Here is a 12,830-nt window from a genome sequence, read left to right on the forward strand (position 1 = left end):
CAAAGCGGACAGAATAAGTTAGGTAGCTGAGTTGCTAATGTCAGTTAGCTGAGCCCGCTGTGAGTCGGCCCCTCCCCCGGGTTGCTCAGCTGTTCTTGTCAGATACTCAGATAACGATAAACGTTACGTACATATGAATCACCAGAGGCGGGCATAATTTTATATTTCTTCAACAACAACACAGGTAAATAAGTCTAGACTAGCTTTCTGCTGCTATAATGAAATAATACGTGTAACTTTGGTGGACAATATGTAGGTTGTTATTAGCTTTAGTGCTTCAGGCGTTGCCACACCCACTTGACAGGCACTGCCCGTTTGATTTAATTAACCCTAAGCTAAAACTGGCGTTAGCGAATATAACGGGAGGAAAACTCCTACTTAGTTTTATGTGTTTTATTATATTATGGGCACTGTACAAATTTTAATTGTTGTCTTTATCTCACTTTTTCCTACAGACTCTTCATACATCGTGTCCCGTTGAAGGTTTATTGTGTGATAACTGCTACGGTTATAAAAGGTAAAGATAAGGTTAACGGTGGACTAACGGTCACGTTACATTGTTAAAAATGTAAAAACTCAACATTACAACCTGGTATTGCTCCTGCATTTACTGATACTTACTGCTAATACAGGTGCTCACAGAAAAATATCAAGTGGCGTGTGTGGCGTGTGTGGTGTGGTGTGTTAAAGATAGTGCCGCGGATGGCTACTTCGATGAATTGGTGCGCATTGTTTTGGCTTTTTTTGTGTTAATGTTAGTTTTTTCCAACAAACACAGAGTTCTTTCACCAGAGAAGAGCTCATGAACATAACGGCTTCAACGCCACCGGATTTGTTTCCCATGTTTCTTACGGAATGCGTGGAAATATTGGACATTGAGGTCAAAGGTGCGCTCAAAGGAGGAAAAAGGGCCGGCGCGTTCGTGCCTCTCCATCAGCGCTGCGCTGACTTCGCACAGCGCTCCCGATCATATTTTTCTCCAATGTGCGCTCATTGTGCAACAAATTTGACAAACTCCAGCTGCTGATGAGAAGAAACAGAGACTTTTCTTCATCCTGTATTTTGTGCTTCACGGAAACCTGTCTGTGTGACCTAATACCGGACTGCGCTGCAGCTGGCAGGATTCCAACTCTTGGTGGAGGAATCTGTTTCTTTGCAGTGGCTGGTGTATTTACGTGACGGTGATAAAAAAAAAAAAAAAAGCATTGTTCTTCTGGTTTGAAAACTTTTTTTCATTCACTGCATACCATTTTATTCTCCCCTTGAGTTCGCTTCAGTCATTCTGGTCGGTGTTGGTGGAGGTTGACCATCTAGTGACTTAATGCGGCAAGAACAACTTAGAGCTCAATGCTCTGAAGACAGTGGAGATGGTTGTGGATTTAGCAAGGATCGCTGCAGCCCCCGCCCCCATCACCCTCTGTGAATCATCAGTTTCCACTGTGAGGTCATTCTGCCTCCTGGGAACCATCATCACCCAGGACCTCAAGTGAGAGTTGAACATCAGCTCCCTCATCAAGAAAGCCCAGCAGAGGATGTACTTCCTGCGGGAGCTGAAGAAATTAAACCTGCCAAAGACAATGATGGTGCATTTCTACACTGCCATCATTGAGTCCATCCTCACCTCCTCCATCTAAGTCTGGTACGCTGCAGCCACAGCGATGGACAAGAACAGGCTGCAGCGTATCATCCGCACTGCAGAGAGGGTGATCGGCTGCCACCTGCCATCTCTCCATGACCTGTACACCTCCAGGGCCTTGAGGCGTGCAGGTAAAATTGTGGCGGACCCCTCTCACCCCGGATACAAACTTTTTGAGACCCTTCCCTCTGGCAATAGGCTGCAGTCCTTCAGGACCAAAACCTCAAGACTCAAGAACAGTTTCTTCCCAACTGCTGTCATCATCATGAACAATACTCCGGCTCTCCCCCACCGTAAAATATCAAGTGGCGTGTGTGATGTGGTGTGTTCAAGATGCCACTGGCGGTGGCGGAATCTGTTTCTTTGTCAACAGTGGCTGGTGTATTGATGTGACGGTGATAAAAAAGCATTGCTCTTCTGGTTTGGAAACTTTTTTTCATTCACTGCATACCATTTAATTCTCCCCGTGAGTTCGCTTCAGTCATTCTGGTCGGTGTTTACATTCCACCGCAGGTCAACGTGCACGAGGCACAGCGCGCACTCGCTGACCAGATACAGATACCCACTCTGTGAATGATTTACGCCTTGCCAACAACCTGAACGAGTTTTACTAACACTTTGAAAAACAATGGGACAGTCCTGGAACCAACCCCCATGATGATTCCACTCCATAAGTCACCACCCCGGCCGCCCCAATCACAATAGGGGCCCAGGACTCAACATGAACATGAACCCCAGCTACCCCTCCCCCCTCACCTCAGCAACACCTCTGTCCATCCTGGAGAGAGATGAGATCTTCAGAAGACAGAACCCCTGCAAAGCAGCTGGTCCAGACTCTGTTTCCCCCTCCACCCTGAAGCATTGCGCCGATCAGCTGTCTCCAGAGTTTACAGACATTTTTAACACCTCCCTGGAGACATGCCACGTGCCATCCTGCTTCAAGGCCTCCACCATTATCACTGTCCCTAAAAACCCAAGGACCACTGGACTCATTGACTACAGACTCGCCTTGACCTCTGTGGTGATGAAGTCCTTTGAGCGCTTTGTACTCTTACATCTGCAACACATCACAGACCCTCTCCTGGACCCCCTGCAGGTCGCCTACAGAGCCAAAAGGTCTGTAGATGACGCAGTCAGCCTGGCCCTCCACTTCATCCTCAAGCATCTGGACTCAGCAGGAATCCCCAGTTTCCACTGTGGAGTCATTCTGCCTCCTGGGAACCATCATCACCCAGGACCTCAAAATAAATGCCAATATAGAATATTTTGGCGTTTAATATATTTATATTGCATTTTATTTTTTTTATCTTATGTTCTATTCTATTTAAATTCACTAGTTTATTCTTCCTTTATGTTAATTGTTTTGCACCAAACACCAAGTCACATTCCTTGTATATGTAAATGTACTTGGCAATAAAACTAGATTCTGATTCTGAAGTAACATCACTCACATTTGTGACTTATTTGACCATTCGAAACTTGAAAATTGGCTTGATTTCTTTGCATGTTTCTCAAAACATGGGATTTTCCCCATACGCCACCGCTGTAAAGGAGACATCTGTACAGCTGTTGGTAGAACATCTTGAACTATGGATCCATGGAGTTTTTTTTATTTTTAAAACTTTCCTAGAGCTCAAAAAAAAGACATTTAAAAAACTGCAACAATGTAAAATCTGTGTGCCAAGAGGGAATTTACAGGCGGGGCCAGTGGGAGAAACACTACTGAGCATATTAGTGGGGCACTGCAGAAGTAAACCCGGAAGGTTGAAAACTTTTTTGCCGTGTGTGCCTGGCGAGCACCTACATTGTCATAAATTTCGTCCGCTGTCTAGATATGACTTAAGTCCATGGAGGCACTTTAGGTAATTTTGTGAGCCCTGGGGGGGGGGTTATTCTAATTTTGATTTGGCTCAGGGAGCAACATTCAGTATATTGTATTTGTATTTCTTTAAAATACCCTCAGAATCCCAAACCCCACAAGTGGGTTTTAAAGGCATGGGGTTTTTTTTTCAAAAATCTTACCAATCATAATTTACCAGAGCCAGAAACTGTGAAGTATGGTTATTGTAATATGATGAAGGTGGGGTCATGCAAGTCACTCAGGAGTCACACCCTGGCCAAAAAAAGTATAGTCCCTGAAAGGCCCCTTAAAGGGGGAAATATTGGCAGAAAAGGATTATAATGTATTAAGCGTGTTTTCTTTAGTGTATAATCACCTGGAAAAAAAGAATTGTTATGTTTCTGATACCTTAGAATGAGCTGTTTATATCTAGATAGGGAGTGGGTCCTCGTTCACAGAGATCGCTATGTTGCACCAACAGTAGCCCAGAACACACAACCTAAATACTCGCTCTAGATAGGGTCATTTGTATGGTTCTTGTTGGCCACCATAGTTAGCTGGCCTAATTGGGACAAGTTTCTGCTGGTTGCAATCTGCACTCATCATCACTAGATGCCACTAAATTCCCCAAAACCTTACACACAGTTCCTTTCAAGCAGTTATTATGGTGAGTGGCCCCTGTTAATGAAGTACAAAAAGTACATTCCCCCCCTCAAATGTAGTGGAGGAGAAGTATATAACAGCAGAACAATACCGCAATATTGCGCTTAAGTACAGCACTGGAGTGTATGTCCTTTAGTCACTTTCACCTCTGATAATATTTCTTTTCTGTGGTGAATCTGTTTGATCATCAGAACAATAAGCTGCCATGGCCGCAGGTGGGCCCCCAAGGCCAGGGGCCACCCATTTTGCCACCAAGGTGGAGCTGTCTATCTCCTGTGAGAACCTCATGGACATGGACGTCTTCTCGAAGTCCGACCCTCTGTGTGCTTTATACATCAACACATCAGGCTCCCACTGGTATGAGGTGTGTAGTAGGTCCCAGGGGAAGGGTTAAAAAAAAAAAACCCATGTTACAGTGCTGCTAAAGGCCACTAAAGATTTGTTGTTTTAGCAACGTTGCACACAGGATATATATATGTGTGTGTATTTATTTATTTCTCAGTGTTTTCATTAAGATACAAACAAAGAATACAGAGAACATGTAGAACGTAATAAAACACCAAAAAAAGACTTCTACAGACTGAAGTCAGTATTTACTGTGACCTCCCTTCACACATAGCACCTCTTGAACTCTCTTGGGCTGATTATCCTGAAGTTTTCTTAAATAATCTTAGGTTATACCAGTAAATCTCATATTGTGTGCCCAAGAGAGTTCAAGACATGCTGGAAGGTGAAGTCACACTAAATACTTCAGCTTATTTCCCTTTTTTAATTCTGTGTACATATTTCCTGCATGTTCTGGATGTATTTTAGTAGAGAGACTGCTGAGAAATTAATATGTATGATTACTGTAACCTCGCTAAAATAACAAAGTTTAAGGTGGGCTAAGACTTTAGCTCAGTACTGCATGTATATGAGTTAAGACCTTATTTTGAACAAGCAGTTTATGTGACACAGATGTGTCTGAATGCATTGTTGGTACAACTGCTGATGTTGTTCCCTTTTATGTGTTTCAGTGTATGTATTTGGCTTCTGATTTTGCCAAAGCTATCTGACATTGTCTACATCGTGTTGGTTTTTTAGTTTGTTTGTTTGCTTTTGTCAATCAGTTAGGACGCACGGAGATGATCCTGAACTGCCTGAACCCAAAGTTTGCCAAGAAGTTTGTGCTCGACTACTATTTCGAGATGGTGCAGAGGCTGAAGTTTTGCGTGTATGATATTGACAACGACACCTATGACCTGAGTGACGATGACTTTCTGGGGGAGATTGAATGCACCCTGGGCCAGGTTAGCTTCAGTTTGTACAATTTTAAAAGAAAACTTTGGACATTTCTCCACCTACTCATGGTTGTGTGGCACTATTTTGTGTCCAGATTGTTTCTAACAGGCACATGACTCGACCTTTATTGCTGGAGAACAAGAAGCCTGCGGGTCGTGGGACGATCACAGTGAGTATACTCTTTTCTCATTTTCTCATTTCAAGACACAGAAATTATTATCTATGCCTGAGTTGCGTTGAGGACCTCTCTTTGTGGATGTACACACAGACAGAGTGGCTGCAGTGTGCTTTGGAAGTTGTGATACAAGTATATCAGGAAGACAGTATTTATAATAACAGATAAAGTTGCTCACTGTAGATTTATGCGCACACAAACTCTAATCTACGGTCCTGTGAGTGGTGATGTGGTCAAAACTAGCATGCAGTTTTTTAAGTGTTGTATGTAGTTAAAATTCTAAAGGCTTATTAAAAGATTAATACTGTTGATGTGATCATAGTAAATAACCAGGATCACAGCTATGTCTGATCAAGGAAATCACTCTTTGGTATTAGCCAGATAGTGGCAAAACATCACAGTCTGTCTGGTGTTGGATGTATTGAGCTTTGATTTGTTGCTCCTTTCTCTTTCGTTTGATATAATTTAATGTGTCATAACTGGGTTACAAAACTTTGTATGATTTTACGCACTTTCAGGCTTGAAAAGGAAAACAAAAAATAGGCTGCGGTCCACTTTCAAGTACAAAATCCCCAAACCTTTAAGAGTTTTGAGTTTTGTCTCTCCCTTTTTTAATAGATCTGTGCTGAGGAAATAACAGACACCAGAGTGGCAAACTTTGAGGTGTCAGCCAGTAGACTGGACACAAAGGTAATGAAGGTCTTTTAAATAATAAAATGATTACTTCCCGCCCCCAACCCCGAACCCCAAATGACCATTTATTTATCAATTTCGCACCCTGTGTTTTCTTCAGTTTGTAAAAGCAGTATTATCTTGCATGCCTCAAGTGAATGAAGAACCCAAAACCTTAAATAATTCAAATGAATTGAAGTCATAGGGGGCAGTGTTCAACATCCACAAAACTATATTAAAAAATCAGTTTACAAGCTTTCACAGAACTCGTGCAGTGTAATCGAAGTCTCATTTATGCTCAGGACTTCCCAAACACACAACCTTGCTGTCAGACAGTGGAACTGGACTAAAAGTGAAACATTTCTTTTCTCTCCTCCAAGCCAGACTCCATTGACAAAAACAGTCATTTTTACCTTACCTTTTGATTTACTTAAATATTGTGAAGTACTGTGAATCATTAATTGGGTATGGTTGTTCAGTTTTTGTGGTGGTCCGACCCTTTCCTGGAATTCTTCAAGTTAACAGAAACTGGATGGCAGCTGGCCCACAGGACAGAGGTACACATATTTACCAGCAACACATCCTCTGTTTGCATAGAATTATCATTCACTTGTGGCTCATTGTAAACCCATTTATGTAGGTGGTATACAACAACCTCAACCCAATATGGAGACCCTTCCGCATCTCATTGCGAGCTCTTTGTGGAGGTGACGTGGAGAAACCTGTAAAGGTAATTTGGCCCACCATTTGAGTCAATAAGCCCTGTAAAATGCAGCCCATTAACTTCTTCCCTAACAGTAGAGTTTTTGTTGTCCATGCTACTCTAACATACTAATGATTCATCTTGTAATTGAATTTTGTTTTTATTTTACAATGCTCCCAAACTTAAAACGTTCTGCGACGCAGCTGGATAAGCGATGTGTGTTTGTATGCACGTCATCCGCATAACGTGCCCCCCTGAAGGTGTGCATTTTTGCTTTGTTCTTTTTAGTTAATTAAGTGACTCCTATTGCATTGACTTTTTTATACTGATAAATAAGAATGAAATGTTATTGATAATTTGTGCATGTGAGGTGTGTAATTTATGATACGATTAGACTGGTATGAAGCTTCCTTGCTGAGCATAAATAGTGAATACTGCAGTGAATGTTTCAATTTTTTGTATATCACCTCTATAATTAGATAAATGTAGGGACTGCACTTTATTTATCTGAATAGGGGGTTGTCAGGGGTGTGACTTAATTATTATTATTATTATTATTATTGTGGGTTTTTTATATATATCATAACATGGAGCTACAAATATTTTTGCTTAACCCTATCTTCACCACAAATAACCATATTTCACACTTTCTGTCTATGATAAATGGTCTGATTTTGGAGATTTTTGAAGAAAACATGCCTTTCAAACCCACTTGCAGGATTTGGGGTTCTGGGGATATTTAAAATAAATACAAAACATGAACATTTCAAGTTGAATGTCCCTCACACATTTTGCACCACCCCCTCCCCTCTCAAAAATAATGAACAGTCCCTTATCATTGTAGTTTAGAGGGGTTTTCTTGAGTAGTGTAAAAAAACACATGCTATTTACATCCCCTTTCAAAAGATGTTTACATGCTGGCATTTACTTAGCACTTACTTATATTAAAGCTTTTTAATAAAAATTGAAATGCATGTTGTGATGACTTTGAGCAAAAATGGTAATGATGACTTAAGAAAATTACATCCACCTTAATTTATTCATCCTGTCTTGAAGCTTATTTAGTTTCTGGCTTTTATTTGTCACCAACTAAAAGCCAACAACAGATGTTTGTCTTCAGGTTGATTGTTACGACCACCGTGTCAACGGCTCCCATGCCCTCATTGGGAGCTTTAGAACCACACTTGCAGAGATGCAAACAGGAACACACATCTGCCCGGTGAGACGTTTGTGTGTGTGTGTGTGTGTGTGTGTGTTTGATTCCAACTATAAAAGGCCAGGTATGTTTATTTTAACTGACGTAAATATGTGTCATGTTCTCATTCCCAGGCTGAATTTGAGTGCGTTTCCCCAAAAAAGTTAAGGAAGAGAAACTATAAAAACTCCGGGATCATTGCCGTCAAGAGCTGCCAGGTAATGATTAAGAAATTCAGGCCATCTAACTCTATTTTCTCTCACTAAGCAACTGTGTCTTCTCATTAAATTTTAGAATATGCATTTTTAGGACAGCCAGAAATAAGTGTTCTTGATTCAAACATACTTGTCTCGCCAATTTGTATTGGGTCACTACATTGTGCACTGCTGCACGCAGGTAACGTAGTGTTTACTCTTTCAGGTGGTGAGGGAGTACACCTTCCTGGATTACATCATGGGGGGGTGTCAGTTCAACTTCACCGTGAGTTTAGAAATGTCAAATGCAAAATGTTACTTCAATTCTTTTATTCATGATCACATCTTTCAACCAAACATAAATAAAATTATTTTTTTTTATTTGACCTTGCAGAAGTTTAGTATATAACATACCACATAACGTATTTCTGTACTGCATTTGGTCACCGAGCAGCTATTTAAATCCTTATCCTCTCTTGGACCCTTGCCAGATTGCCATTGACTTTACAGGCTCCAACGGGGATCCCAAGTCTCCCCAGTCACTCCACTACATCAACCCTGAAGGCTATAATGAGTACCTGACGGCCATCTGGGCAGTGGGTAATGTCATCCAGGACTATGACAGGTAATCTCATAACTCTGCTTCATCCTGCATTATTCTACCACTTTAATTCTGTCTGTGTCTCTGATTTGAAAACTTCTATATCATTATGTCTGCTTGCTTACAATGATGATACTGCAGTTTGTTTACTGTTGGATTTTTTGAATTGGGGCTGTGTGAGGTCTGTACGCATAGTCACTGTTTTACGGAAAGTAGATGTCAGTCAGCATGCCCCCAGTTTGGAGAAGCAGGCAGGAATACCGACACCGAAGCAATGTATGGCTGTGGACGGAGGCAGCAGCAAAGCACATTTTAGCCACCTAAGTAGAGTCCCAATGAGACTCTAATGAGTGACATTTAAAGTTTTATGCTACAAAACAATTTAGCTTATTAAGTCACACAATAACAAAAAAATGAACTGATCAAGGCAGCTGTAGACCAGCAACTCCAGTGTTTAGCGATGTTAAGTTACTCTTTTTCTCAATAGCATCTTGCTTTAAAGTGAGAGTGATATAACAGCTTTAGTTCCCTGGTGGAAATTGCTGTCTGAAGGTAAGATAAAGCGGAGACAATATTCTAAATGTAGCATGCACTTCAACTGACACTGATTTTTTTTAGGTCGTTCTTATGTTTTTTAGGTGGCTAGAATAATTTTTGCTGACATCCTCAGCAGTACATTGTTGTCTCCTGTGGCTGTACTACTGCATCTATTGTATTCAAAACACTGACTATGGATACAGACCTCATACAACCCCAATTCAAAAAATCCAAACTATCCCTTTAATGTACTGACCGATGTGCCTTGATCAATAAGTGTAATCAATGTTATATCTGTATTCTTTTTAAATAGTAACAAGAGGTTTCCTGTCTTTGGTTTTGGAGCCCAGGTCCCTCCCCTATGGCATGTATGAAAAATTATAGAAATCCTTTAAAATCATCATTACAGACTAGACATCAGACATTTATTGACTCAGTCCGACTACACACATACTGTATACAAGCAAACTGTGCCTCTATTTATGTCATGAACATCCTCAAACGGAGGAAGTTTGTGTAAAATTGTCATTAACTGTACAGTAAAACTTATATATTTATCTATGTTTATAGGTGTCCCACGAGTTTCCTGTCAATTTCGATCCAGCAAACCCGTTCTGTGAGGGTAAGTCAAAGATTGGGTTTGAGTGTCCAGTGTTGTACGGTAATGTTGCATTCGTGTTGCTTTATACTGTATGTATTTGTGTTTTGCGATGCAGGCATAGAGGGTGTTGTGAGGGCCTACCAGGAGTGTCTCCCCCAGTTGAAGCTCTGGGGCCCCACCAATTTCTCTCCGATTATCAACCATGTGGCCTGCTTTGCCAGACAAGCTCTCCGGCAGAATGTGGCTTCAGTAAGTCGCCATATTCTTTTCTCAAAAAAACATCACAAATGTGAAATCACAGGATACTCCTCAAAAAAAATATGTTAGACTCAGTTCTGAGGGCATGACTAGATGACAAAAAAACTATGTCTTGTTGTTGTTGAGAACTGTTTTCCTAATCCACAAGTTGATGTTTTACCACAGGGGTTAAATGTTGAGAAGCCTAATTTGTCAGGAACATATAGCAATCAGAATAGACTACTACCTCTATAAATGTAGTTAAATATGGTGTGAGCCATTCTGTCGGATACACATATCTATCAAAATGGACTATTACTTGCATAAATATGGAGTAGTTCATTCCATCAGGTATACATATTGATCAGCATGGACTACTACCTGTAGTAGACTACTGCTTGTATATTTAGAATGACCTATCCCCTTATTCATACAGGTAAGCAGTACATTCTGATAGATATTTATACCTGACAGAATGACCTACTCCATATTAAACTACACTTAAAAAGAAGTGCAGAACTGCAGAAATAGGGGTGTATGCCATTCTGTCAGGTACAAAATATCTTTTGGAATGGACTATAACTTGTGTAAATGCAGTGTAGGCCATTCTGTCAGGCACAAGTATTTGTCAGACAGGAATACTGCCTGGAATAATGTGAAGGTCATTCTGTCAGCCACAAATGTCGACCAGAATGTGCTACTACCAATCTCTGGAAGTAAAAAGCTAATGCTAGGCTATATGAAGCTACAAAACAACTAATCTGTGGTTGCATTGCCACCACTACAAGGCTGTAAAGCCATGTTTGGCACTGTTCGGCTTGATGGTATTCTGTCTTCTCATTTAGCCACTTGTTAGAACCACCTTTGTGAAGAAACATAAAAGCTTTAAGGTTTACAAGTGTGGTATTTACGGACATATTATATGTCGTAGAACAAAACATTAAATTCTCTTAAGCTTGTGCTATCCACAGACCTTATATAAGGCTTCTAACCAAAAACCATTCAAACAAACCCTTGACTTTGGGACAAGGGAACTGGAGGTGATGAAATTCTAATTTATATCCAGGTTTATGGACTCATTACTAGGGTTCGGTATAAGATCTAAATTAAAGAAATTTAGAAATGATTGGGTCCCTGTTTGATTTATTTCATCTCTCTATCTGCAGCAATACTTTGTGCTGCTCATCATCACAGACGGAGTGATCACAGACATGGACCACACACGCACTGCCATTGTGGAGGCCTCTCGTCTGCCCATGTCTATCATCATAGTGGGTGTGGGCGGGGCAGACTTCAGCGAAATGGAGTTCCTCGACAGTGATGACAAACTACTGAGTTCGCCCAGAGGTGATGTCGCCGCTAGAGACATCGTCCAGTTTGTGCCGTTCAGGGATTTCAAAGTAAGCATACCTTTATACTGCCCTGAAAGCTGTCGTCTGTACATACAAGGGATTTATAATTAAGGATATTTTATAATCAAATATCATTTTGTCTAACAGGTGTTTATTGATATGGAGGAAAATGTATGTGTATATATATGTGAAGTCATACATTCGCAATCCAGATTTCTGATTCTCCTCTCATTCTTGTAACATTGTCGTTTCAGGGAAACAGTGTGGCCCTTGCCCAGAGTGTCCTGGCAGAGCTGCCTGATCAAGTGTCGTCCTTCTTCAATTCTTACAAACTGAAGCCCCCTAATGTCTATAATTTTCCTGACCCATCCTAGAAAAGTGGGTTGAATTAACCCAAATACCTCATATCTACTCCTTATATGCATCTCCTGAACCTTCATTCTGTATTTACTGTATGCAAAGAAATGAACAAGGTTCAAAAATATGCCAAAATATGTGTAATTAACCTCAAACCCGTGAATGGAATTTTCAGTAATGTTTTACATGTGATTTGTCACATTTTACAGATAAAAGAAGAGTTGCGTTGACCAGGAGACATGATAGCTTGTAAAATGCATGTAAACACTTGACATGTTGGAATGGCTTTGTTGATTAAATATATTATTTCTCTTTCTTTTCCCCGTATCACCTCTTTTCTACAGTTACTTTACAATCTCTTAATGCTTTAACCCATACTCATGTCCTTATCCTCAAATCACCTGAAGTGCCGTGTGGTGTGTTTTCTGTCTGTCCAGGCAGTGAGCTGAGAAAAGGTCGTGGTCAGGCGCTGGACAGGTCGTGTCAACACCATCGCACTGATGTGACACTCCTTTCAGACCTAGGTGACACAAGTCCTGGTTGCTTCTGTACATGAGAGCATTCTATCAGATGATTTAATTTCAAGTGTGATGTGAAATTTAGTTTGAGCTGTTTCCTGATTTTTTTTATTTTTTGAACGTTGAATTTTAGGGGACATATGGAGGTTAAAAAAGAGTAATCCCAGCTTCAGCTATTGTATAATGGGAGATCAATAAAAGCATCTGAAGCACCCCACTGTGAAAGGAGTTTCCCAAATAAAAAAATGAATAACAAATCAAAAATAAC

The 12,830-nt window shown here is 40.7% G+C and overlaps 1 protein-coding gene across 2 annotated transcripts; it reads left to right on the top strand.

Annotated features, from left to right (window-relative positions):
• The first annotated feature begins 115 nt into the window (after positions 1 to 115).
• Positions 116 to 12,554, top strand: LOC121960574 (copine-3-like). 2 transcript variants are annotated; one of them, XM_042510356.1, is made up of 17 exons: positions 116 to 184; positions 456 to 517; positions 4,331 to 4,503; positions 5,249 to 5,428; positions 5,515 to 5,589; positions 6,214 to 6,285; positions 6,747 to 6,824; positions 6,908 to 6,997; positions 8,067 to 8,189; positions 8,300 to 8,383; positions 8,586 to 8,645; positions 8,851 to 8,984; positions 9,811 to 9,865; positions 10,068 to 10,119; positions 10,214 to 10,347; positions 11,502 to 11,735; positions 11,942 to 12,554. In XM_042510356.1, exons 3-17 carry the CDS (start codon positions 4,345 to 4,347, stop codon positions 12,059 to 12,061), a joined length of 1,650 nt encoding a protein of 549 aa, XP_042366290.1. In that variant the 5' UTR covers positions 116 to 184; positions 456 to 517; positions 4,331 to 4,344; the 3' UTR covers positions 12,062 to 12,554. The 2 variants fall into 2 exon arrangements, with proteins under 2 accessions (XP_042366290.1, XP_042366291.1); XM_042510357.1 differs by having other exon boundaries at positions 8,091 to 8,189.
• The last annotated feature ends 276 nt before the right edge of the window (positions 12,555 to 12,830 follow it).

The sequence above is a fragment of the Plectropomus leopardus genome, chromosome 21, assembly GCF_008729295.1.
Source record: "Plectropomus leopardus isolate mb chromosome 21, YSFRI_Pleo_2.0, whole genome shotgun sequence".
Lineage (NCBI taxonomy): Eukaryota > Metazoa > Chordata > Actinopteri > Perciformes > Serranidae > Plectropomus > Plectropomus leopardus.

Coding starts and splice junctions, on each gene's coding strand:
- LOC121960574 (XM_042510356.1), top strand. CDS start 4,345: ATGGCCGCAGGTGGGCCCCCAAGGCCAGGGGCCACCCATTTTGCCACC. Junction 5,590..6,213: donor CGGGTCGTGGGACGATCACA/GTGAGTATACTC, acceptor CTTTTTTAATAG/ATCTGTGCTGAGGAAATAAC. Junction 6,825..6,907: donor AGCTGGCCCACAGGACAGAG/GTACACATATTT, acceptor CCATTTATGTAG/GTGGTATACAACAACCTCAA.